This window comes from Poecilia mexicana, unplaced genomic scaffold (assembly GCF_051168715.1).
Source record: "Poecilia mexicana isolate PSO_F unplaced genomic scaffold, ASM5116871v1 scaffold_17, whole genome shotgun sequence".
In the NCBI taxonomy this organism is placed as follows: Eukaryota; Metazoa; Chordata; class Actinopteri; order Cyprinodontiformes; family Poeciliidae; genus Poecilia; species Poecilia mexicana.
This window is the reverse complement of record NW_028263386.1, coordinates 4988738-5015469: the sequence shown is the minus strand read 5'-3', so window position 1 is coordinate 5015469 and position 26732 is coordinate 4988738. Positions and strand designations below refer to the sequence as shown.

Genomic DNA, 26732 nt, shown 5'->3' with positions numbered 1-26732 from the left:
CACAACCATGCTGATATCTCTGCTTTGTTTCAATTTTCAGCCTCTGATGTGGTGGGTTTGGACGGCAGCAGCAGTTTGGTGTACAGACTAAGTCCCGGGTCAAGGCGGGCTCAGAGAGATGTCATCACATTGAAGCTCAAAACCCTGAGAAACTCCGGGACGCTGCTGCAGGCGGAGGGCAGGGAAGGAGTCGGCCTCCGTCTGGAGTTAGAGAGAGGAAAGCTACTGCTGCTGTTCAGACAAGGTGCTAATGTCTATTGACAGACGCGGAGAGATCATGACACTGCAGAACATTTAATCTGCAGAGAGTTGGTGGAATCTATCCGTGATGGCATTTCTTCTGATGAGGAGCATTTCCATTTCAGTCATTTGGCACATCTTCCAGACCTTTGATTACCTTCTATGTGGATGATGAGGAAAACACACACCTTACTTCCTGATTAAATCTTTGTGCCCACTCTTCTGATGCATCCCAGTCTGGTTAAAGCCTTGATTGATGGCGCCCATTTGCTGCAGCATGTGTTAGGGCTGGACTCTTCTGGTCTCGATGCATGCCAGGTGTGTCGCTGTGTGTGTGTGTATGTTTGAATAGGATTACACCAGCGGTTGTCATGTTGCCCATGCTGAATCATCACCATCTGGCACCTCTCTCACCAGAAACCCCGCTGACCACAGAAATACTTCATCTTCATATCCAGCTTCTCCTCCTGCCTGCTTCTCTTTGCACCCTTTTCCCTTTTTTTCAGATCTTTTCCTGGATTTTCTCCTGATTTCAACAAACTCCAGAATTAGCAACAAAGATTGCATGATAGTTTCAGATCTCTTTATTTGCCAACCCTAATTTCATCCAGTTTTTGTAAACACTGCAATTATAATCAAACAAAATATTTTTCTGCTATCAAGAATTTTAACTGTTTTCACAACAAAATGTGAAATTAAACAATGCTGTCTCACAAACAGCAACCAGATACAGAGCTGTCTCTTTCACCACCAGCTGTGTTTTCATCTGTCTTAAAATTGCACAAATTTGAATTATGCAAAAAAAAAAATTGCTTAATGGAAACATACAAATTTTGACAAAACTCACAATTTTTGATAAAATGTGTTACACCTTATTTACTGCGGTAGGATGAGGTGTTTGTTTGGCTTCTGTTTTTGGCAAAACTGCAAAGGAAACTTTTTACTTCCATCAGAAAAGTCATGGGATCAACAACAATGTATTTTGGTACATTGTAAAAACAGGAAACCTTACCAAGTGTTCGTCTAGTTTCTAGTGCAAATATCTCTGCACACTTAAATTAAGACTAAATTAACAAGAACTTTTCAGCAAGATGCACGAGCTTGTGTTAAGTAAATGTTTACTTAATATTGATGAAAAATTGTTTCATTTGCAGATTATTTCACTTATAACATTGGAAAAAAGTCTTCTTATAACTGAAATGATCTGCCAATGGAACTAACACTTTTTCATTAATTTTAAGAAATTCTTGACTTAAAACAAGCTGACATATCTTACTGAAAAGAAACTTGTAAGTTAGTTTTATCTTATTTCAAGCGTATTAAAATATTTGCTCTAGAAACTAGACAAAAACACTAATTTTCTGTTTTTGCAGTGCACAACTCTACTTTGTGTTTATTTTTTTAAGGAATTTTCAGCCAAAAGAATCCTCTTAAAATCCCACGTCATTGAAGAGACACTATAATTTAGTGGGTAGGAATTAAACCGATGCATTAAAATCATGGTACAGAGGACGGTTTTGAAGATACTTTCTTCGAACTACTCCCCCTCTGCCTTCTAGTTTCTCTTTTAGTTTCCTGTTTTCGTTTGATTATTATTCGCCTTTGTTGTCTCCGTGATAACAAGCGGTAATTTGTCTTTTTAATCTCCAGATATAGCATCTTTCGATCTATTATCCTGTCTCCCTCTTACATTACTTTGTATTTGGGTCTCTTGGTTGAATGATCTTTATATTTCTGATCCTCATTATTTCAGTTTCTGCCTTTCTCTTTGTTTTACTTCGGAAACTCTTCATCCACGGATGAGAAATTTTGGTTTCAGACTTTGTAATTTGGTTCATCTGATTTGTACATTGGCCTGGAGCTCAGTCATGCTCCACTTTGCTGAGCTAACGACGACTCAATCTCCGTCAGAGAAGATGTACTGTACTTTAAAAAGCAACCTAATATAGCATTTATTTTAAAACATACAGAAATCTGTAATTTACTGTTAATTGAAAGAATGAGGTCATCCATTTTTATTTGGTTTTTGCACAGTGACTAAGCAGACATTCAAAGTCACTGTTACCATCTGCTAAGTTTTCTGAAAGAGTAAAATTGGTTACAAATAAATTAACAATTATGATCATCCTATCTTAGGGATGAATTTTGTATTTTTTGTTATGGCAGTTCATTGATATATCAGCTTGGTGCTTTACCAATGAATACCAACTCACAATCCACATCAATTTTATTCATTTTATTTTAATCAAGTTAGAAAAACAAATTAATGCTGATATGCATCTGAAATTTATGTTTGCTGAATAATATTCACACACTCTGCTGTGGCCAGTAATTATGATGCACATAAGTAACAGAAACAGATGGAGGCAAGAACATCTTATTTATCAATTTATTTATTTACTTCATGATAAGTGATGTAATAAAATCCCAAATGGCTTACCATTCTAATTGCACACACAACATTTTCCTTTCCAGTGTTTGATAATTAAGGTTGGAGGTGATTAAAATGGATATATCAGTGCATGAGGGATAATGCTGCAGCGCAATCAGACCTCCTGCTTGGCCTAATGAAATTTATGGTGGGATGTGATTTACAGTTACTCCACTGAAAGTATTTAGGAGAGCTTTCAGGAATCAATTAAGCAGCCAATTCAACCCCCTCCAACTTTAATAAAACATCCCATGGTTATTAGCATCTATTCATTTATAAATATGCTTTTTAGTGAAAGTTACGCTGAGTAAGTTGGGACAGTTTTACAGCCAGGAAGTAATTAATCTTATTTAGTTCCTTCCCACATTGAGACACAGTGGACAAAACTGATGATATAAACAGACACTAATGTTTCATCTTTTCATGTCTGCTTGCAGACTCTTTCTCCATATTCAATATTTACGATCCTATCAGCAAGGAGCTCATTGATTACAGATGACCTCTATTACAATTCAGATCACAATCTGGTGCAAGGACTCATTTGCTTGGAGCAATATTTGGCTTTTATATTCTGCACCTCAATTTTTCAGAACAAAAATTCAAAGCACTCCATTATATGATGGAGTATGAGGACGATTGTAGATGCAAAAAAAAGAGTAGTACACTTCCGCTAAAACAATCAGAAGTTTTCAGATTAATCTCTGAAATTTTCCAGAAAAAAAAAATCTGAAATTTTTCAACTTTTGAAACGCTGAAATTTCCATTTTTTTTTCCTTACAAATTTAAAAAAAAACTTTCCCGGTGCTTTTCTAGTACGTCTTTGATTTTTTAAACTCAAACATTTCAAAGTTTCTTTTTCTAAAACATTTCTGAGATTAATCTCAATATTTTTTTCTTGCCAAATTTTTTGATTTTTGGAACTCAGAAATCTTGTTTTTTTCTAAAAAGAAATTCTGAAATCACAATTTCAGATTTGTTTTGGTGGAAATTTACTATTTTTCCCCCCTACCTACAGTAGTCCTGATATGCTTTTCATAACATGATGTGTATACATAATCCTTGAATTTTGTTTATTGCCACTATACCACAAAATATATTCAATGCATTTTATTTAGATTTTCTGTAATGGACCAATGCAATTGTGTGTATATAAGTGGGAGGAAAGTGATTTTCAAAATGTTTTCAAACATAAATCGCAAAAGCCGTGCACCTATTGGTAAATGGAGTCAATTTATGTGTAAATCAATATTCGTATAAATAAATACAATTGTTCTCTGATTATTCAATCCGTTGTGTGAAATATTACTGTCAATCATTGTGAAGGGAGCATTGAAAAACATTCATATCCACAATCCCCAAAAAGCTAATTCAGGGGCTAAAATATGGACAGATCACACTTCAGAAGAAAACTTGTGACATAGTTTATGTGCAAACCTTCCCAATTTTACATGTTATTATATTTAGCTAATTGGACCAACTTTTACTGCCGTCAATCATCACATTAATGCATATTTTCAGTTGCAGAATCTCACAAAGTTTGTTAGTGACATTTTGATGAAGAAAATTCTTCAAAATGTATGTTAATCATAATTGATGTATTCACACATATTTATCCTCATCATTTTCCTTCCATTTCACGGTTATCCTCTATTTTATTGCAACTGTGATATATGCACATACAAAGGCTACTGAAATTGAAATAGTGAGAAGGTTACGTGTTTTGCAAACTGTACATTTATTGATGCCTAAAATGAATGACCCTTTGTTTCAACCTGCAAAATGTTCAGTAATGGGTGGGTGGAGCTGCAGGCTGTGATGTGGAAGAGCAAAGACAGAGACTACTTCATAAATGAATATCAATTCATTCTCCTTGTTTGCACTCTCATATTGATTCCCGTTTTTGCTTTTTCTTTTCAATTATTCAAGTTGTAATGAAATCTTCCCTCTGGAGAGATTCTATCTTGCAGTCCTCTTCCTGTTCTCACTACTTCATACAAACTAATAACTGTTCCATTAATCAATGCAAGTCAAGAAATCTAATTTGCTTTCATGTTGAGCCATCGTCTTTTATTGACTGCTGCTTCTTTTTTTTGGTTTTAATATACTAAAAGTTTCACAGCATGTATCTCCATGTAAGTGAAGTTGCATTTTTTACTTTAAACTTTTAGTGAAATACTTTTTACTGCAAACAACACAAAATCTTACAAAGTATTTTAGTCCAGTTTCTAGTCTAAATATCTTACTACAATTGAAATAATATAAAATTAACTTACAAGTTATTTTCAGCAACATATATGAGCTTGTTTTATGTCAATTATTCCTTAATATTGATGAAAAGTACTTGCTAGATTGGCAGATGCTTTACTTTTAACAAGACATTTTTTCCATGTTATAAATAGTGGAAATATTACTTTTTTAATCTATATCTCTTAATCTAATCTTTTAATCTAGGAATTACTTAATTTGAAGAAAGTAACCAAGTGAGTTTTTTCTTATTTCAAAAAGTACTTGGTAAGATTTTGTGTTTTTGCAGTGTAAACTCACAAAATATTACAACATGTTTGTCTTTTACCAAACTTTACATTTTCTCTCTGAAGTTAAAATTGATGTTGCCTTGCTAATATCTTATGCATTTTTAATGCTATATTGTATTCAGTTCTTTCTACTCTTCCGTCTTACAGCAGAAACACGTTTTTTCTCTCAGTTCTTTGGGGATTCTGGAATGCATCCACTAATTCGGGTCTGCTGGTGCTCATTTATGATTAATGATGCGTTCCCTCTGTAGTCTTTCAAATTAGACTTCATAACATATTTGGCTTCTGTTTTTCGCTGCTGGTATATAGATGTTGACAGGAGTCTCCAGCGAATTTGGAGAAGGTGACCTCGCCGTGATCCTCCCTGTAGTCTGAACTGAATGAAAACATTCAGAGCAGAAAAGAAACTTTTAACACTATTGAAAACTTAATAACTTAATTTTTTTTGTCTACTTAATTTTAGGTTCATCTGCTGAACCTCGACGTCTTGCAGCTCTTGGAAGCCTTTTGGATGATCAGCATTGGCACCATGTGGCAGTGGAGCTACACGGCCTTCACCTCAACCTCACAGTGGATAAACACACGCTGAGGGTTAAAATCCCGCCAGGGTTCCACCACCTCGACATGCAAGAGGTCTGATGAACCGAAAAGCTGCTTCCTCTAACAGCATAAATCCACGGTTCTGAGTTGCTAATAATCTGTGTGCTTGGGATCACAGCTGCGTGTGGGGGCAGGTCAGGCTCTCGGGTCTCACAAGCCATTTCACTCCAAGAGGAACTTCCACGGCTGCCTGGAAAACCTGCTGTTCAACGGTCTCAACCTGATCGGACTCGCCAAAGTCAAGGACCACAAAGTTTCTCTAGTGGTAAGTTTAATCCACCACCAGGACTTACTCCTCTGCTAGGAGTATCTGTTCAGACTGGCTTTAAAGAACAGATCCGTGGCTACGTTCACACAGCAGGTCTTTTTTTTTTCTGAAATCTTATGTTGTTGTTTGCGGGTCGTTCAATCAAACCCGACTGTAATGAGACTTGTGTGTGAACAGTTTATGTCCCCAAAGTGTCCGACATGCGCAGGCGAAAACCGTTTCACAGCATCGCTTTGCTTACTGAAGTAACGATATATGGATCTGTTTATGGATCGATTTAAAAGTTTATTCACCAATAAGAGTCGACAGGATTATCACAGGATTATAACAAGATTTAGAAAACTAAAGCACAATTAATAGCAATTAAATGCAAATATCTTAGTACATTTGAATTAAGACAAAACTAACTTACAAGTAAGTTTTCAGCACAACATAGGAGTTTAAGTCTAATTCCTTATTATTGATGAGAAAGTATTAGATATAAGTGAAATAGTCTGCCAGTACTTTATCATTAATATTAAGGAATTGGTGTAAAACAAACTCCTGCATTGTTTTGTGAAGTTACTTATTAGTTAGTTTTGTCTTATTTCAAGTGTACTAAGATATTTGAACTTGAAACTGGTAATATTTTGTGTTTCTGCAGTGTAATTATTTCTTTTTATGTTTTCATTGTTGTAAATGATTAGAAATAATTCACCAGGTTAGAATCGTTTATTATTTTTTGTAGCTGGAGTTAAGTTTTGTTACCTGCTCGCCTTTTTTAGCTTCATCTTGAGATGAAGATGTTTCTTTAGAAATAAAAAGGTGAAGAAACAAAAACATTAAGGACAGCAGAAAGAGAAACTCGGCATTGAAAGTGTCCTAATAGTGTTTTTCCCTTTTCATTTTCTCTTTATTTAAGCTGTATCAGAGCCTTTCAGGTGTTTCTATAGACATTAAAGGAGCCATCACTCTTAGGAGAAAGTGTGAGGAACTCCTGCTGGGGATAATAAAAGCAAATTCAAACTGTGGACGAACATGTTCAGACTCTTGAAGTCAGGTGTTGTAATGAGGCTGTAACTCTGAAAGGGACTGTCAGCAAACTTGCAGCCACTTCCACTGCAGAAAACAACAAAGTGCTTTTTAACGTTCTGCGGAGGACGCTTAACAAGAAAAGAGGTGGAGGAGATATCTTGTCAGTTCCCAGGGTTTTTAAGGTAACGTTTTCATGAGGCAATGAAGCCTTCTGAGACTTGAATCATTGCACGTCATTTTAAGTGCACCACAAAGAGTTTTTACATGTCATCTGTGCTTCCATTGCATGGTAAAAGCAACTGGGGATAAAACTCCCTGCATATCTGGCACCGTTATAGTTTACTGCTGCAGCCTGAGCATCGGACAGTTTCATCATCACTACTGAGAACAACAATCTGATGATGCAGGGTGCTCTCTTCTTTCTGTTTTTGATTCTTTATCTGTTTTACTTTTGCGTGAGGTGACTTTGGTATTTTAAGTATTCGTTTCTAATCTTACCCCAAGCTTTGCTGTTATCAATATGGAAATACAGTTGTCCTCCTTAAGGAGACTCGCTGATGAGATCACCGTGACAGAGGCCACATCAACGCGCCCTCTGCAGCTGATTAATATTCATGTTTTCTGATGCTTTATCTCTCCAGTAGTCATTTAGTTCACTCTAAGTTTTCTTTTTTGTTTTTCAAGGGCAATGTGACCTTTTCCTGTGCCGAGCCAGTTCCTGTTGCCGTGACGTTTCCTGGCCTCCAGAGCTTCCTCCAGTTGCCGTGGACAACGCCATCGTCTGCGGGGAGCGTGTCGATTGGGTTTCAGTTTCGGACCTGGAACAAGGCGGGGCTTTTGCTCACCTTTGAGCTCCCTCAACAGGGAGGCGTGGCCTGGTTGTTTCTGAGCGAGGCGAAACTCCGCCTCCAGATCCAGAAAGAAGGACGGGTTCTGCTGGAGCTCAGCGCAGGTCAGCTGAACGTCACTTCTAGACTACAATTTAATCAGTAGTTTAATGTCATAGGAAACAATGAACAAGCAGCAAAGTTTGGTCACAGTTATATATCTGCATATGTTTCAGGATGTTGTGCATCCCTTAAAACAATCGGAACGAGTGTAAACATTCTATAGCCACTCCAGTAACACTTTATTTGAAGGGTTGTGCATAAGACTGACATAATACCTGTCATAAACATGAAGGAGTCTTTATGAATGTCTTCTTGAAGTGTTATTTGGTAAATAATTAAATTTTTAATGTAAAGTTGCACTAAAAGTTGCATTAAAAGTCCATTAAATGTCAGTTTTGCATTATTCAGTGAATAATTACACTTTAAATGCAAAATGTAATTAAAACTTGCGTAAAAAGTGTCAATTTTGCATTAAACGTGTCATTATTTACCGAATAAACATTCATGAATCCATTAATCCACCCAAGCATGGCCGTCTTGTTTGACAAGCATGTTTTACAGAACCTTTTTTTTTTTTTCAACTTTGATGTCAGGTAAACATGTTTCGTTTATTAAGTCCTCATGTTAAACAAACATAAGTAAATTAAGTTTGACAAACATAATCTGACTATAAATTAACTCAATATTTTTTAAGTTGGAACTCCATTCTCCTTGTACGTTGTTTCTTCACCATTAGTGCATGGAACAGTTCATACACAAGCATGATTAACAGCGCGAAGACCCTCCTTCTGGATCTGATTGGTTGTTTTTGACCAGGAATGATGCATTTCTGCAAACTGCAACAGTAGCACTGGGAAGAGCGCTGTTTTCTTCTATTTCATGACACAGTCTGAATAAATATGTAGAAAACATTTTTTTGTAGAAATTATATACTGCAACTTTAAAGGGGATTTTAAAAAGATGTAGCGGACCAACAAATATGCATATTGACAATGTTGCTGTTGCATAATAATCTGAACATATGTTTTTTACTGATTGCTGGTAGCTGGTCACATGGAGACTCTGAAGTATGAAGCTAGTCTGAGTAGCACTGATTTTCCTCTTCCTCTCCATCTTGTCCCTAAACTCGGTGCCAGCGCTTCTCTTTGACTGCATGACAAATGGGTTTTGTCCCTCAGAAACCTGCATATGCCCAATTTGCAAGGGTGCATACTTTCCCCCATTGGGAGCTTCGGAGGTGACTGACCTCTCTGCCAGGGCCTTAGCACAGCATTTATTTACTTTTGCTTGGAGAGTGGGATCCTTCAGCTGCTTTGTGAGACCCCATGTGTTGCAGTCAGAACAATGGATAAAAGCCAAGCGCACAGCAGCCGTGTTGTAAAGTGTTGCTTTAATATGCTACTTTATTTACTTTATTTAGTCTTTCATTACTTTCATTACTATCCAGTGTGAAGGACCCCTACCTAGGGGCGGACATTTATCATACATAACACTTATCATGAAATCTTTTTTTATCATGATAAGAATTCTGATTTGTTGTTGTCATAATAGATTTCAGTTACTGATGGTACATTGAAATTCAATTTAATTCCTTTTAATCATATCAAATGTTATTAAAGCAATTTAAAAGCAGCTAGGTAGGAAACAACTTTCCAAATGAAAACACATTTCACCCACCATGCGTTATAAAAAAATAAACTTCTGAGAGCCACTACTATTTAGTTACTCTATGTAAATTTGTATGGACTTGCAAAGTTGTTCTATTATTTACTGTTTGGTGAAGAATGTACGTACAAAATCTATATACAATTTTACCTTATTAGTAATGACAATAGCTTTATGAATAAATATTAGATTACACATGTTGTTTGGTCCCTGGAAGAGGACGCTGTGCACAATACCCCAAGATGTTGAAATTATGTTGTTGAGCAAATCGTTGCCACAGGAAAAAAATTGGCAAAGGACATAATGAGATATTGATGCACTTCAACAACAAACAGATACTGAGGGCTGACGAAGCTCTGCGTGGGTTTGAAACAAGTCAATCACAGAAAGAGTGCGACTAACCTGCTGCTGCTGCTGCTGTTTCTGCAGTCAATATGTATGAATGCGCCTTAAAATGTTGTCTTAATTATGAGACATGATTTCGAAAAATCATGTCTCATGACATGAGACATGATGTCTCATGTTTTACAGGCTTTACAGGCTAGTAAAACTGCTAGTTTTTACAGGCTAGCAGTGTAAAAACTCTAAATCCTACAGTGTTTTTGACAAGTGTCTAGTTTACATATCCTAATACATTTGAAATAAGACAAAATAAACTTGTAAGTAATTTTTCAGCAAGTTATAGGACCTTATTTTAAGTATAATTATAACAAGACATTTTTCCTATGTTTGAAATAATCTGGCAGTGGAACTGTTACTTTTTAAATCAATATTTAGGAATTACTGACTTAAAAAAGGTTCTATTTCATGCCAAAAAGCTCATTTTGTCTTATTTCAAATGAACTAAGATATTTGCACTAGAAACTAGGCAAAAATACTTTGTAAGATTTTGTGTCTTTGCAGTACGAATTAGAGTTCCCACACTGCAAAAATACAAAATCTTACCAAGTATTTTTAGCTAGTTTCTAGTGCAAATATTTTATCACACTTCAAATAAGACAAAACTAATGCATAAATAACTTTTTAACAAGATATAAGAGCTTGTTTTAAGTAAAGAAATTTCTTAAAATTGATGACAAGATTTTTGTTCCACTGGCAGATTATTTCACTTGTAACATGACAAAAATGTCTTGTTATAAAGTGAAATAATCTGCTACTGGAACTAATTTTTTCATCAATATTAAGGAATTAAAAGCTCCTGTATCTTGCTGAACAGTTACTTGTAGGTTAATTTTGTCTTATTTTGAGATATTTGTCCAAGAAACCAGACCAAAAAAACTTGTTAGATTTTATGTTTTTGCAGTTTTTGAAATGTGAATCTGTCTTTAAGGTTCTGCTCTCAGTGACGGCCAGTGGCATTCAGTGGCGCTGACCTCCAGGCGAAGTCATCTGAGTGTCTCTGTGGATAAAGATGAAGGCAGCAGTGCTCAGGCCAGCCCGTCATTTCCTATCGCAGTAGAACGTCACGTCTTCTTCGGTGGTAAGAGCAGAAACAGATCCTATCTGAGCAGTACAGACTAAAGAATTAAACGTCAGCATCATAACTGTCTTGTCTTCTCCTCAGGATGTCCTGCTGGAGACGCTCCAGGATGCAGAAACAACTTCAGTTCCTTCCAGGGCTGCATGCGTTTACTCAGTCTGGACGGCAGGATTATGGACCTGATCGCGGTGCAACAGAAGCAGCTGGGAAATTACAGCAACCTGCAGATTGACATGTGTGGAATTATCGACAGGTTTGTAGTTTAGACAATCTTGATTACTCTTTCTTATCCGTGGTGCAGACAGTTCTGGAAATTTGGCTCTTTATACGCACAAAGACACAGTTTTAATTGACGTGATGCAGAAAGTATAACACTTACAAAAAAGCTTTATTTGAACCTTTAAAATGCAGTTTTGTATAGATAAGAGAAAACAAATCTATCATTCCAGCTCTTTCTTTCTTTCTTTCTTTCTTTCTTTCTTTCTTTCTTTCTTTCTTTCTTTCTTTCTTTCTTTCTTTCTTTCTTTCTTTCTTTCTTTCTTTCTTTCTTTCTTTCTTTCTTTCCCCCTTCGTTCTTTCCATCCATCCATCCATCCATCCATCCATCCATCCATCCATCCATCCATCCATCCATCCATTTTATCCTTCCTTCCTTCCTTCCTTCCTTCCTTCCTTCCTTCCTTCCTTCCTTCCTTCCTTCCTTCCTTCCTTCCTTCCTTCCTTCCTTCCTTCCTTCCTTCCTTCCTTCCTTCCTTCCTTCCTTCCTTCCTCCCTCCCTCCCTCCCTCCCTCCCTCCCTCCCTCCCTCCCTCAGCATTTTAAATGTTTTAAGGTATTTTATTGTTGGATCTTTAAGTGAAATCTCATCAAAGATATGTTGCCCCCAGAGGCAGTGACTTTTCTCTGATCATTTATAATCCACAGCGTTCAGGCGACTGTGGTCACATGTTTATAGTCAACAAATAATTAGGTTATGCAACTTCTACTTTCTGAATTTTCTTTTATTTACCTCAGGATAATATTTTGCATTTACAGTAATTACCATGTGACAAAATGAAAGTATCATACTTTATGACTGCTCAGAATCTGGTCGAATCTCTGAGGTTAGAAGATGCAGAAATGCGAAGGAAAAGATGTGGAGGAAAGCTAATCGTTTTTCTGTTTTGGCTTTACACCAAACAGCGGCACGATTAATGAGACAATTGCACCAATTATAAACCCAATTTTAGAGCCTGAGAGGAAACAAGACAGTCACTAAAAACCCCAAACACACACACAGCCGCTCTCCACATAAACAACCACAGGATGTGAACATGGACTCAGACACTTGTATCCACAAATCCTCGGCAGATAGGGAGAGACTGCTTGAATGATTTTAATTAAATGTCCCTCAGCTTTTGCATCACAATTCATCAGACTACAGCTCCTCCACAGATCTGACTTTTCAGTTGGAACAAAGAAGGGGGGAAAAAAATCAGTTTTCCTGTAAAAACAGAAAAATATACAGTGTGTTCCCTCTGTGTTACCCTGATGATTTGATATGAGCCACCTGGGACAATTTCTGCAGGAATGTCAGGTGGAAAATGAACTCAGCAACACTGTTTCAGCATGGTACCTTTTATTCCTCAGCAGGTTATTACTGTATTTTCTACAGGGGGAGGGGTGAGGCAGGTTAGTGTTGCTGCAACCAGCAAAGAGTATTATTAGACAAACAGTCCATTAACAGCACAAATTGAATGCAATCCGGAGGGAGCTCTGCATCACCTCTGTACCCCACAACTCCACACATTTTGCTTTTTCTACCTTAACAAACACAGGTCTGTTCTAAACAACAGAACAAAAAAGAGCATTTCTTCAGAAGCCTAACATAAAGGGATTCAGCACTACGCAGAAAGCGGATTCTTTAAAAAACTGAATTGTGCATTTTTCAACTATTTTTATGCCAACTTAAATATTTTATGGTCACAGGAAAGACTATCTGCAGCAGTCTCATCAGTAGCAGAGTTTCCATTACAAATGTGCACAAAATTTTGGCCGTATTTCGCAAATTACGAAAAAAAAGCGGCGTTTTCTTTAAAATCACGTGACTGTTTCTTCTTTAGATTTTAACGGCAGCTTGCACCCATTAATGTTGCACTACTGCCATCTCTTGGCTTTTGTTATTCATTGCCTTTCGTTGATTTCTCCTAATGAGACCAGCATTTTTCAGAAAGCGGAATATATTTCCTTTTCCTTCATTACTATGAAGCAACCACATATTCATATTTCAGTTCCTTATTAAAAGATATTTCCATATTCAATAATCGAATAAGTTTATTCACGCAATAAATCATTAAAACAAACAAACAAAACATCCTCCAATTACTTCCTGTCGTCTTCTTCTTCGTGGTTTTTTACCGGTGTCAACATCCGGTTGTTGATCACGTGAGGCAAAAAAAAAAGTGTTCCATCGCGGTTTTGAGAAATAAATCAATTTTGAGTGGGCAAACATCTGATAAATCCCACAGACTAATTACAGGCATCAGCAGACTAAAGAAATGTTAAAATCTTGAAGAATATTCCCGTATTTGTGTTTTAGGTGCTCTCCGAGTCGCTGTGAACATGGCGGCCTCTGCAGTCAGACCTGGACCGTCTTCCACTGTAACTGCTCCGACAGCGGCTACAGCGGCGCCACCTGCCACAGCTGTGAGTCAGAGAGATACGAGCATAGATAGGAAAAGTTTATTTTTAAGCTTACATGTGTTTTTAGGCTGACTTTATCTGACTTTTTCTTTTTTAATTCTCGGTTCCTTTTAATTATTCGCTTTCTGTTTTTACAAATCTGTTTTGGTTGTTGTTTGGCTAAAATATTGCATTCGCTTTGTATCATTTCTAAAATATTGCACTCTAAGTTTCAATAAGTTTAACTGTATAAATTTTGCACTACAAAAACAAAAATCTTAGTTTCTAGTGCAATTATCTTAGTACACTTGAAACAAGATAAATGTAAGTTTCAAGTAACCTTTCAGCAAGATGTAGGAGTTTAAGTGAATAATTCATTAATATTTACAAAACAGTTCTAGTTACATTGGCAGATTAACAAATATTTGAAATAATAATTTAATATATTGATGAAAAATAGTACTTTTTCATCAATATTAATGAATTATTCAGCTAAACAAGCTCCTAAATCTTGCTGAAAAGCTATAAATTATTATTTTTTTCAAGTGTACTAAGATGTTTGCACTAGAAATTAGACTAAAACTTCTTGGTAGGATTTTGTGTTTTTGCACTGCACAAAAAGTTTAAGTGATTGCCCATCATTTATGATTTCTTTCCGGTCACGTATCTTCCTCGCTTTCCTACCAGTTTTTAATAACTCGTTGCACAACTTTAAATCAAATTGTAGTAGCTTCTGTAATTTCTTTAGATATTTTGACCCATTTTAAATAAACATCTTTTTAGGTCCCTGGGATGTGTCTGTCTGCATGTTTTTTTTAAAGAAGTCAGTTGGAGTTAAACAACTTGTTGCCTGCTGACAGTTAATCTTCGATGTAACAATTACCCGAAAGGAGGTTATTTGCAAACTCTAGTCGGAGACATTTTTTGTCCAGTGTGTTTCCATGTGAAGCAGCAATCATGATCTTTTCCAGCAGTGTTTGGTCTTCATCCCTGTCTCTGCTCCTGTAGGCGACTTCCTGACGATGTTCTCATTATTTTTCCTCCCAGCTGTGTATGAGCAGTCCTGTGAAGCGTACAAACACAGCGGCAACACATCGGGATATTTTTACATCGACGTGGACGGCAGCGGACCCATCAAGCCACAGCTGGTCTACTGCAACATGACAGGTATCGCACACACATGCACGCACACACACATACACACACCGCAACTCTCTATTAAGTCATAACTTTGTTTTGAATGCTTGGAATTTGCATAATTGCAAATGATGATTCTTCACTCATCTCAGTCTGATTCACTTTATTTTCTACCTACCTGCCTGAAATGATTCCTCTCCCCTGGTGCACGATAATCTTTATTATGATAGCATTGATGTTTCTTGTGCTTTTTTTAAAATCTCCATTATAACATCATTCAGTCATCCACCCTACCAGCCTCTTACCTGCTTACATTATGATATAAACAGTGATAGGACACTTGTTTCATAACATACAGCAGTTTTGGTGAAACTCAAATTGTTGTAGCTTATATGTCTGCAGGGAATTGATCACAATCATGTATATCAACCTGACTGAGGGCAAAGACTCTTATGTTAGAGATAAAATCTGTCTCGTCTTTAACAGGTTTTATGCTTCGATAAAACAAACAAAAAAAAAAAAAAAAAAAAAACGGAACATCTGGATTTATTTTACTCTTAAAAAGAAAGAGAAACATACAAAAAAAATGTGTGATTCTGTTCCAAACAAACAAAAGAAAAGAAGAACCACCCAGCCAGCGTACATAAACAAGTGGGTTTATCCATATTTTCTATGATGATCCCACATGGAAAGAGTTTTGTGTTTTTCTGTTTTATTCCACACACTATAATTTACATCTATAGGTCAGTTCAGTTAGGTTTAATAATATGTTTGTTTTGTACAACAGCTCACAATCTTAAAGCACTTAGCAAGATATACAATAATCTAGAACCTAATTTAGTCCAGTACATTTCAGATCAAAGAGAAAGTTCAGCATGTGTGACCTTTCTTCTGCTGTAGATTCATTTCTGACAGCAGCAAGTGTTTCCACTCAACTCTTATCTGCTTGTTTGGTTAATTTTAACAAGCTTACATAATGATTTGCTGATTCAGAAACACAAAATCTTACCAAGTATTTTGGTCATGTTTCTAGTGAAATGAGACTAAACTAACTTACAAGTAACTTTTCAGCTTTTGTTTTAGGTCAGTAATTCTTTAATATTATTTAAAAGTATTTATTACAAGTGAAACAATTTCCCAGTAGAAAAGGATATTTTCTCATATTACAGATCAAAATAAATGGCACTTTTTCATCAACATTAAGGAATTATTAACTCAAAACAAGCTCCTATATCTTGCTGAAAAGTTATTTGTGAATTAATTTTGTCTTATGTCAAGTGTACAAGATATGTGAACTATAAACTAAACCAAAAATAGTAAGATGTTGTGTATTTGCAGTGTGGAGTGAATTGATCTGGTTAAAAGGATTAAAAAATAAGGTTGAAGCAGGATGTAAAGATGAATTTCACTGGATTATTTACACTCATTTGCTTTCTCTGTTGAAAAAATTAGGATGTAATAATTATATCAACATGTTTTTATGTTTACAGAGAGCGACACATGGATGATTATCCAGCACAACAACACTGAGCTGACCAGACTGCGACCGGCTTCTGGTGTGGACCAACAATCGCTCCACTTCAGCTACTCATCTGAAGAGGAGCAGCTTTTGGGCTCCATCAGCCAATCAGAGCACTGTGAACAGGAACTCTCCTACCACTGCAGGAAGTCCCGCCTTCTCAACACCCCAGGTAGAGATGCTCTTGTGTTTCTTTATTATTATTTCAAGGCAGAACATGTAAAAGTGGTAATATAATATAAAACTGGTTAATGTAGCTGGAATATCTCTCTATTGTTCACTTCAAGTAGGGAGACAGATGTACTTACAGAAGGAAAAAAACTTAAGAATTTTCATCTGGAGTATTAAAGTTTTAGGTTTAATTAGATTGCGGTTATTTTGCTCAAGAAGCAACGTTTTTGTTTTGTGCAGTTAAGAGAAATATGTTATTCTGGAGGAAGTCCTTGGTCTACATTCTTTCAATACGCTGTTCTTTTAATTGAATCTTAATTTTCTGTCCTGTTTGTTGTGATACAGCTTGTTTACAGGTTTCAATTTCTGTTAGACTTGATATTAAAATCAAATTATTAGTGGGGAGTTTTAAAGCAAGTCTAGGTTATTTCAACAAGTCGATTTTCTTTAATGATATGAGTTATAATTAGTCAACAAAAGACCCCTATATATAATTTACATCTAAACTAAGAATAAGCTTCAGCAGGTGTTTGATATTTGATTTCTATGTTGGTTAATTATAATTATGTGTAAAGTAACCTGAAGTCCACGTGGACATTTGGAATAAACTCATCCACAATCACATTGATAAAGAGATTATTTCCGTTAAAGTTTTCATGCAGCCGTTGTGTGTGTGTGTGTGTGTGTGTGTGTGTGTGTGCGTGTGTGTGTGTGTGTGTGTGTTTCAGAGGGGTCTCCGTTCAGCTGGTGGCTTGGCGGCCGCGCCCCCGGCCATGAGCAGACTTACTGGGGAGGAGCTCATCCAGGCAGCCAGCAGTGTGGCTGCGGCCTGCAGGGCGACTGCCTGGATCCACAACACTACTGCAACTGTGACGCAGACAGATTGGAGTGGTACTGACTGTTATAGACATGTACAGTCTGTCATGTGGTTTTCCAATCATATTTGGACATCCATCCTTCCAGCCATCTATCTACACCAGCTTATCCTTGCAAGGTTGTAGGGGAGTTAATGGTGCCTATCTCCAGCAGCCATCATTCGAGAGGCGGGGAACATCCTGGACAGATCGCCAGTCCATCACAGAGCAACACAAAGACACACAGGACAAAAACACATGCACGCACGCAGGCACGCACGCACGCACGCATGCACACACACACTCTTATGTAAAGATAATTTATTATAGTCTATTAACTTGAGAACCCATGCAAGCAGAGGGAGAAAAATAATCTGCAAGTGAAAAGTTACTTATTAGTTAGTTTAGTCTTAATTTAAGTTTTCTCAGGTATTTGCATTATAAACTAGACAGAAACTACTTGGTAAGATTTTGTTTTTGTAGTGCAAAAACAAAATCTTTGTGTTTTAAATATAAACTTGCAAAACGAGGTTAAAGGCCAGATCTTTATCCTTCTGAGATACTGTGGAGTGACTTGAAAAGCTCTGCTGTATCAGCATCATTGATCTTTCAACTAGTAATAAACAATATGGATACTACTTTGTTATATTCTTCACCCAACTGCTGATACAGACTAAAAACAGCAGTTCTTTCTGACCCCATCTGCCTTGCAGTGCAGCTTGCCACACAGAAATGATTAACGATCAGCGAAGAAAACATGTCAAAATCAGAATGAAGTTATACGAACGCTCAGCCGAAATCTACACGCAGAAAATAAACGAGCCTCTCGCCACGTCTGAACCTTTCACCTCACTCCGCTTCACACGAGTGACTGGCAACGCAGCATTTGCAACTTCAGTAGTTTAGCAAACACCAAATCATCTGGAATAAACTGACAAGGCAAAAACAAAAAAACTGCTTTAACCTTTGATCATGTTGTAAGTACAGAGCAACACCCACCTGCAAATCCTGACTTCCATTATAATGTTTTGTCACAGAAAAGAGCTACTACTGCTGCGCCTCCATATTTTATCAGGCATAAAACATTCTGTGCATCTTTGCTTTCAGTCCTGGTTGTTGAGTTTTGTAATCCTGAATTTTTACTCTGCAAAAATGATAGCAATTACAAAGATGAAGATGGGAGTAAAAGTTAATTTTGAAACAACACTGCAAAAATACAAAATATTACCAAGTATTTTTGTTTCTAGTGCAAATATCTTGGTACACATGAAGCTAACTTAAAAGTAACTTTTCAACAAGAAGTATAAGCTGATTGTAAGTCAATAATTCTTGAATACAGTTTAAAAAAAAGTTCTAGCTCCATTTGCATATTTTATTTATGACAAAAACACAATTTTCCTGTTTTAAGTGAATAAAATCTACAAGTGGAATTAGTATTGTTTGTAACCATATTCAAAAATTGTTGACTTAAACAGCTCATCTTTCTGAAAACTTACAAGTTATGTCTTATTCCAAGAGTACTAAAATATTCATACTAGAAACTAGACAAAAATTCATGATGAAATTTTGTGTTTTTGCAGTGAAGTGATGCATCTAGATTCTGTCTCATATGATGCTGTAGCTAAATGTGTTGTACATCCATGTGAATCTGCAAGGTATCAATCCAGGAGCAGTTTTGCCATTTTTTCTGCTTATTTTTCCTCTTTTTTATGTTTTTGTTTTCCAGGACTGAGGACTCAGGCCTGGTCACCCATAAGGAAAGCCTCCCAGTCAGATCTCTGGTAGTGGGTGACCTCCAGAGGCCGGGGTCAGAGGCAGCGTACAGGGTGGGACCACTCCGTTGCTATGGAGACAGTAAGTTTATCTAAATCAGTGCTTCCTAAACCTTTTAACTTTAAACCTCTCTAACTTATTTATCTTAAACATAGTTTTTAGCAAGGGTCTTAAAAATCTGATTTCTATATAAGAAATCAGATTTCTTATATAGAAATGGACTGGCTGTCCATTTAACTGGACAGCCAATTAAATGTAAATTGTTTTTCTTATTATTTATTCGCAACTATAGCCAAAAGCAAAGGCATTTATGCCTATAATTGTTTGTTTCCTTTAACCGATTTAATTTTTGAATTTTCTCATTTCTTACAGTAACATAAGAGCTGTATTTTACATCTACAAGTGCTTAAATGAGATCTATTATGCTTCCTCAAACAGGTTAGGATAGGACTATGGTCTATACAAAACATGTGTATTATATTTGTTGCACAAAATCATTTTTAATCAGATTTTAGTCTGGTCTGTCCTTCCTATTTTGAATTTTTTTTTTAATTTTTTTATTTTTTTAATTTTTTTAGAATGAGCAGTTTTAGCAGTTCACTTCAAATCCAAATAAGCTGCTGCCGGTCACACTCTCCAAATCAACGTTTACACTCTCACATGAAAATAGCTGCAAAGATATGTCCAGTCATACAATTGTACATCTTTGAAAAGCAGAAGTAGAGCCTCCTATACAACGAAAAAGAATGCAGCAAGTGGTTTCTGGATGATAAGTCAACAACAAAATATTTGCCTTTTCCAGCAGCCATTGTAGAGCGGTAAAACCAGCTGTAAAAGGTCTGAGCTTTGCTGGGGTTTCTAAGTAACGGTGCAGTCTGACTCAACAATCAGGGAGTTTTTGAATCGACTCTTTTTCCAGACACCAAAAAATATTAAATTACTGCCAAAAAGCAACTGGGTGGTTTTGAGACCCAAACAGAAACAAAACCCTGCAAAATAAATAAAAACAAAATCTTGAATTTTCACTTCTTTCCTTGTTTCTTGAGGAGGTTTCACTTCACATGCAAAAAGAACTGAAGAAGCCTTTTGCATGTGAGGTGAAACATCGTAAACAGCCCAATTAATCCAGTTGCCTCCTATGTAAACACTTTATACATAACAGGAATTCATTCACTATAAATCTTTGACAAATATATCTAAAAATTAGACAAACAGCCGAAATGGTAATGAAAAATTTTAAATCTAAAAGTTTTAGATTTATTACATGCTGAGTAAGATTGCATGGATTTCATTTACTGTTTTGTAATTTAAGCCACATTTTCCCTAAACAATCAGAATTATAAAACACTCTCAGCCCTGTTTGCCTTCCTGTTTTGTTTTTTTTTGGTTTTATTCTGAAGATCTTGACAGTGAATTTATTTGTTTTTCCCACTTTCTCGCAGAGAACTTCTGGAACGCTGCATTTTTTGACAAGGAGACGTCATACCTCCACTTCCCCACCTTCCACGGTGAGCTGAGCGCAGACATCTCCTTCCTTTTTAAGACCACTGCTTCCTCTGGAGTATTCCTGGAAAACCTTGGCATTAAGGACTTCATCCGGATCGAACTAAGCAGTGAGTAGAAGCTGGAATAAAACACTGAATATCAGACGAATGCAGGAGAGAATTAGTTATATTTCTTTGTGTTTATAATGAGTCTGAACTTTGATGTTTGTACTTTTAAAATGTCAGGAAAATTTTGTTTTTTTTATTCTTCATAGAAGAATAAAATGTTTTGTTTACGTGTTTAATGTTTGTTGTCATCCAAAATGTATTCTGACAGCCCAAGCAGAAAATTGGGGATTATTAAAACCATTAAAACAAAGCTAATAATTACCGTAGCCCATGTTTTTAATTTTAGAGATGTTCCATGATGTTCCCCCCTCTGACCCTCCATTAAATATTTTCCCTTGAGTAATGTGCAACAGATTATTTACATCACGACTGTGGGAAACTTGTGTAGTTTATGGGTGATTGCACCTGATGTCAGATGTTTTATCTAATTTAGATAAGTTTTTTGTTTTGTTTTTAGAAGCCATTATGCACAGTGATTCATTTAGATCGACTGAAAACTGGTCCAAATCAATCAATTATGTAATTTACATTTGTTAAATCAAATTAATTACAGATCCCAGACTTTCTAACCCAGTATGATTGTGTTATGTAATTCTAATTTGGACAAATTAGTCAGGCAGAATGAAATTAAAGGATTAGTTTGAATCTTTACCAGAATGAAGTCCCTTATGAGCAAATTCAGGATGATGGACAACAATGGAAAGAGCGATGGTAAAAAAAAGAAAAGAAGAAACTAGCTCCCAAATCAACTCTTTTTGCTGACAATCTATCTAAATAGGTTATTTAGGCTTCTATCTTTAAGTTTTTGTGCAAATTTTGACATTTTCATGTAAATTTGTCCCACGTTGTTTTGCTTGAAACCATCTCAGTGTTTTTCTCTCATGTCAAATATTGCCTAAGCAGTTTAATTCAATTTGCCTGTTTGTTTAAGATTGTACAGCTTTACGTCACGCGGCACATTACGTACAGCCTTATTTTTCTAAACTTCTAAAGCTGAAAGTTTTTCCACTCATTTAAAGCCAGGCACCTTAGCAAAACAACGACCGATCAGTGAGCAATTTCTGCATGAAATGCTATAACTACAGGCTGAACCTTGAAGTCAAAACTCCAAAGTTATACATTACAGCTTTTTTAATCTTAGATGACAGCTGTGTATCATTTAGCACCATGTTGGAATTGGTAAGTAAAAGCATTTAAGAGTCACATCCTTGGAAATCCTTGGATTTCCAAGGATTCATTTCAAATTTCTGGGATGGAGTCAGTTTTGGTGTCTTATCCACTAAAGAAACATTATTTTATGAATGTAAATTACAGTATACTAAAGATATACAGTCATATTTAATAAATTAGAATATGTACTCAGATGAGTTTTGTTTGTAGGCATTGAACCTACTTTTAATTAAGTGCAAAATTCTGTATTAAAATGTGTTTTATTTTAATGTGTTATTAGCTGTAAGCAGAAAATTATCATAATTAACAGAAGTAAAGGCTTGAAAATATCAATCTGTTAATTAATCTGTATAATATGCTTCACTTAGTGAACTGAGTTGCTGAAATGGATGAACTTTTCAGTAAGTATTTATAATTTGAATATGACTGTAAAATATGTCCCTCGGCCAGGAGCTTCATGTTGTTCCATAAAAACTGAACTATGACGTCATAATTTTCAAATACTTGATTCTTATATATATTGATAAAAATCCCAAAATGTTTTTATAACTCACATAAGCTGACAAGATTGAGCCTATGAGTTTTATCTGAAGTACAATGTTTGCAAAATGTGTATTTATTAAAATTAAAAGAAAGAAAGAAAGAAAAATCTTAGAGTCCATATATAAATTTAGAAACTCCTTCTTCAAAAAAAATGTTTTACACTCCGAAAAACAGTAACTAGTCTGCTTTAAGAGGAGGTGCAGGAAGATACAAAACATAATTTAGTAAATCAAACTTTTCTTTTTTGTAGCTGTAAACTCACCCAGCTCACCTAATCTCATAAACTGATTTTTTTTGCGTTTCTTATAATTAAATTGTCACATTGCATCACAGCACACTTGTACTCATTTAAAACGAGGAGCGAGAGGCAGTGCATCTGTTTGCTTTCTGTCCTTTTGCTGCTGATATACAGAAATGTCCTCACTGAGGGACAAATAAATAAAGGATTCTTATATTTTCTGACAATACTACACAGGATGGTGATTAATCATGATGGGAACACACCATTATTTCAATAATAATGGAAGCTTTAATATCCAGAAAGAGACAAAAATCCATAAATAATTAGATGAACTGAAACAAATCAAAAACCAGTTGCTGGAGCAGAACAATAAAACAACAACAGGAATTAAGAATAAATGACTGGACCAGAGAAATAAATACTTCAGAAAGGTGGTACTGAACAGGACATGGAGTAACTGGATCAACCAGCAAAGAAGAATGAAAACCAGTGAGCTTCTTTACTGAGGGGAGAGTGGAGAGTAGCTGCATTTCCACTAAAAATATGTCAAGTTTCTGCATCACACAAAATCCAAAAAAATATCCAAAAATATCCTGTTTTTGTTGAGATAGCAACACATTTTTCTCCTTATATAGGGACGAACAAATATAAAGAGTTAAACATATTAATACATCGCTTATGTAAGCTGTAGCTTTGCAGATATTTTCCATATCTGGCCTTCACTAGCCTGTAGCGTTGCCTCTCTAGAAGAGGTTCAGGGATTCTTCACCTTTTTTGCTCACTTTCAGAGTCTGGCTCTGGGTAGAAATATTCTCCTGAGGCCTTGAGATCTAATGAGATCTAATGCGCTCTCGGACTCTACAATGTGTGGCCCCTCTGCTGGAGATGAGCAGCAGCCCCCCACGACCCTGCAAGGATGAGTGGGCATGACAATGGATGGCTGGATCAGACGATGCTATGAAGCTGTTTATCAACTCAGTAAATCAATCCAGGATTACTGACTCACAAAGAGAGAAACGAAAAGCTCGTCAAAAAAGACAAAATAATAATTAAAAAAAACTAATGAATGTGCAAATCAATCCTCTTAACACCAAAGACAAATTATTTAATCAATCAAACATTTTGTCATTATTAATGTTGCCATCTGTGCATGGTGTTGCATCATTTTTGGTCCACTAAGATAAAAATGATCCAGTCTAAAAGGCGGAGCGCTCATTAAATATCCTGATTGAAATATGTTCTGGTCAATTTGTGACATTAAACAGCATTTTCTTAGAGTTACACAAGCAATCTGAGAATAAAAGGTAAATGTACAGACAGCATGTAGCAGTTTGAAGTAGTTTCAGTTTTAGTTATGCAAGGATCAATATTGCTAAGATTTCTCTCACAAAGGTTTTCTGAAGACATAAGATGTAACGATGTGACTCAGTGAGACGGAAAAAAGTAGCGGAGGATGGAGCGCGGTTGTGCACTGAAGCATTTTTCATTTTTTCTTTACGTTTTTCATTGATTGGTTGAAGAATGAAAATAGGCAGTACTTTCTTTGTTTTTATCTCTTATCTGGAAACCTAACCTGCTCCAAAGCAACATGAGTTACCATGGTGACAGATTCAGGTACACTAAGTTACAGTTTACGGGTAAGAGTAGTCGTAGTTTAGGTAAGAGTAGAGACTGACTACAGCTGGGAGAGAAACCAGAAGGCTGAGACAACTGAATAAAACTCTGAAGTTCTAATTGAAGATGCCCAAACGACTCTTAAATCATTTGTTTGGGAGCATTTTGTGTTTCCAGTAGGAACAATAACTTTAGATTGATTTATTTGTTTTTTATAAAGGGGACAATACATATTAATCAACATGAATACGTTCTGAAAATATGCCAGAGCCAAATTTAACCTCTAATCACCTGGCAGGTTGATGGAGGAGACTAAAAAGATTTTAATTAAAATGCAAAACAAAATACATGACTTTTGATTTATGACAGACTTCAATGCATAGCTAAAAGTAGTACAATTTACAGTAAACCTTTCTAATTAAAACTGTAAAAAAGAAGAATAAAATAAAAATTATTCAAAACACAAGTACCATTTTGATTATTTACTAACTGTAAATTTTTTAAGTATTTTAGCAGTGGTGGAACCGAACTGTGAAGAAATTTATTTATAAGTTTAACATCTGAATAAATATCATGCTTTACTCATCTGAAAAAGTCAAGCTCATGTAATATTTCACAAATTAGATTTTATTTTAATCCAAAGTCTGTGACAGATAAAACATGAAAAATAGCATTGCAAGTTGTTCAGGTGTCGAAGGAGGCAGAAAGTGTCGCTATGACGACCGTTGGCTGCAGGTATGGTATCATTAGCAGCTGCGAAATGGTAAATGTTGTATTGCAGACCATGCTTAGTCAAAACAATATACAAAGATGTGAAGACATACAAGGAATTTGGAAAAAGAAAGATTTGAGTTTGAGTTTGTGTCAGAAATAAGTAAAAAACGCAGGATGAATAACTTTTGGCAGCCTAAATTTGATCTTTGAAGTTTTTTTTAAAGTAATTTTAAAATCTCATCCCATCTTGTTCTTGTGAGTTTAATAATAAGCTACATAAATACCAACCTTCTAAGAATTGCACTACTAATAGTGACAACAATTAGTATTTTTAATTACTGATTATTCCACTGATACACCAAAGACAAAAGGAAAAGCTGCAAAAGAGATAGTAACCGATTTAAATGTAGCTTTAGACATGTTAATATGAGATAAAACGAAATGTTAAACTGCCAGAAAAGTAGACAAAGATGGATTTCACGGAGAGGACAAAGTGGGAAAGTAGCAAGCAGGGAATAAAAAGTATATTCAACTGCAAATGTCAGCATATAAGAAGATGTACAGTGTTACCTGACAGCCTTTTTTATGTGTTTTAGTGCAAAATGTCTCAGGTTTATGGTAAAGGTGTGTCACTTCGACAGGCTTGTGTGGCAGATTCTTTTTTTCAGTTATGGTTTGGCTGTTGTTTTTTTTTTTTTTTTTTGGATGGGGGGGGGGTTGCTTGGGTTAGATTTTGCAGATGTTTTTGTTCCACTTTGGAGGAAGTCGTTGACTTTAAAGGACAAACAGAAGAAGAAGAAAAATCCAGCTGAGGGAAACCAACCCCCTAACATCCCTCTCAGGGGAAATCATTGTCTGTCTGGCTGTTCCACCTCTGTATACCAACCCCTCCCTCTTCATCACCAGCAGATTGCTCCGTAACATTGTAGCTGGGGCCAAGGAACAAATTTCTAAATGAAGTTACCGCTGGATGCCGGGGTATTTTTGTCATCTTGTTCTGTGCTCCCAAAGCAATACATCCCCAACTTCCAGCAGCAAAACATGAGGGATGGCGCTCTGCTTCCTCTGCACTCTCTTAAATCTCCTCCCTTTTGATAGGGGAAACAAATAGAGTGCAGCAGACACCCTGGAGGAAGTAAATAAAGACTTGTAGCCGAGCGGAGCTGTCCGTGGTGCTGGAACTGGGCAGGATGGCTGGGGAGCTGGCCGTGGTCCTGAAATCTGACTGCAGAGGAAAACTCAGCAGCACAGATTAGATTCAGCTTCTGCTTTAAGTCTAATGGATGAAAAATGCAATTTTTCACATTACGAACACTTAAATTATACTTTAAGTATTCAAATAAGATGAGATTGAGATTTAGACAGCATAATCTTTCTTCTGCACTTTTTAAAAATCATTATTACCAGTCCACTTTCCTATTCTCACTTCTATTTAACTGAGTTTCTTCGTCTTATTTTAATGGACATACAACGGGTTAAATGAGTCTTGAATACGTCACAATTCTCATAGTAAAAGTTTATCTAAACTACACAGTAAAAAAAAAACAGCATTAATTTGGTTTAATTAGCCTGTCATGAAGAATAAATGTAGCTGTTCATTT

The 26732-nt window shown here is 36.0% G+C and overlaps 1 protein-coding gene across 1 annotated transcript in view; it reads left to right on the top strand.

Moving 5' to 3' along the window:
* Positions 1 to 26732, top strand: part of LOC106906405 (contactin-associated protein-like 4) — a 72307-nt gene that overhangs the window by 15176 nt on the left and 30399 nt on the right. Inside the window, exons 5-16 of the mRNA XM_088014783.1 lie at positions 41 to 244; positions 5669 to 5838; positions 5924 to 6070; positions 7772 to 8039; positions 10973 to 11122; positions 11207 to 11375; positions 13700 to 13806; positions 14830 to 14949; positions 16410 to 16610; positions 17338 to 17500; positions 19190 to 19317; positions 20679 to 20849. Coding sequence (XP_087870909.1) covers positions 41 to 244; positions 5669 to 5838; positions 5924 to 6070; positions 7772 to 8039; positions 10973 to 11122; positions 11207 to 11375; positions 13700 to 13806; positions 14830 to 14949; positions 16410 to 16610; positions 17338 to 17500; positions 19190 to 19317; positions 20679 to 20849 — 1998 coding nt within the window. The remainder of the gene's footprint in view (positions 1 to 40; positions 245 to 5668; positions 5839 to 5923; positions 6071 to 7771; positions 8040 to 10972; positions 11123 to 11206; positions 11376 to 13699; positions 13807 to 14829; positions 14950 to 16409; positions 16611 to 17337; positions 17501 to 19189; positions 19318 to 20678; positions 20850 to 26732) is intronic.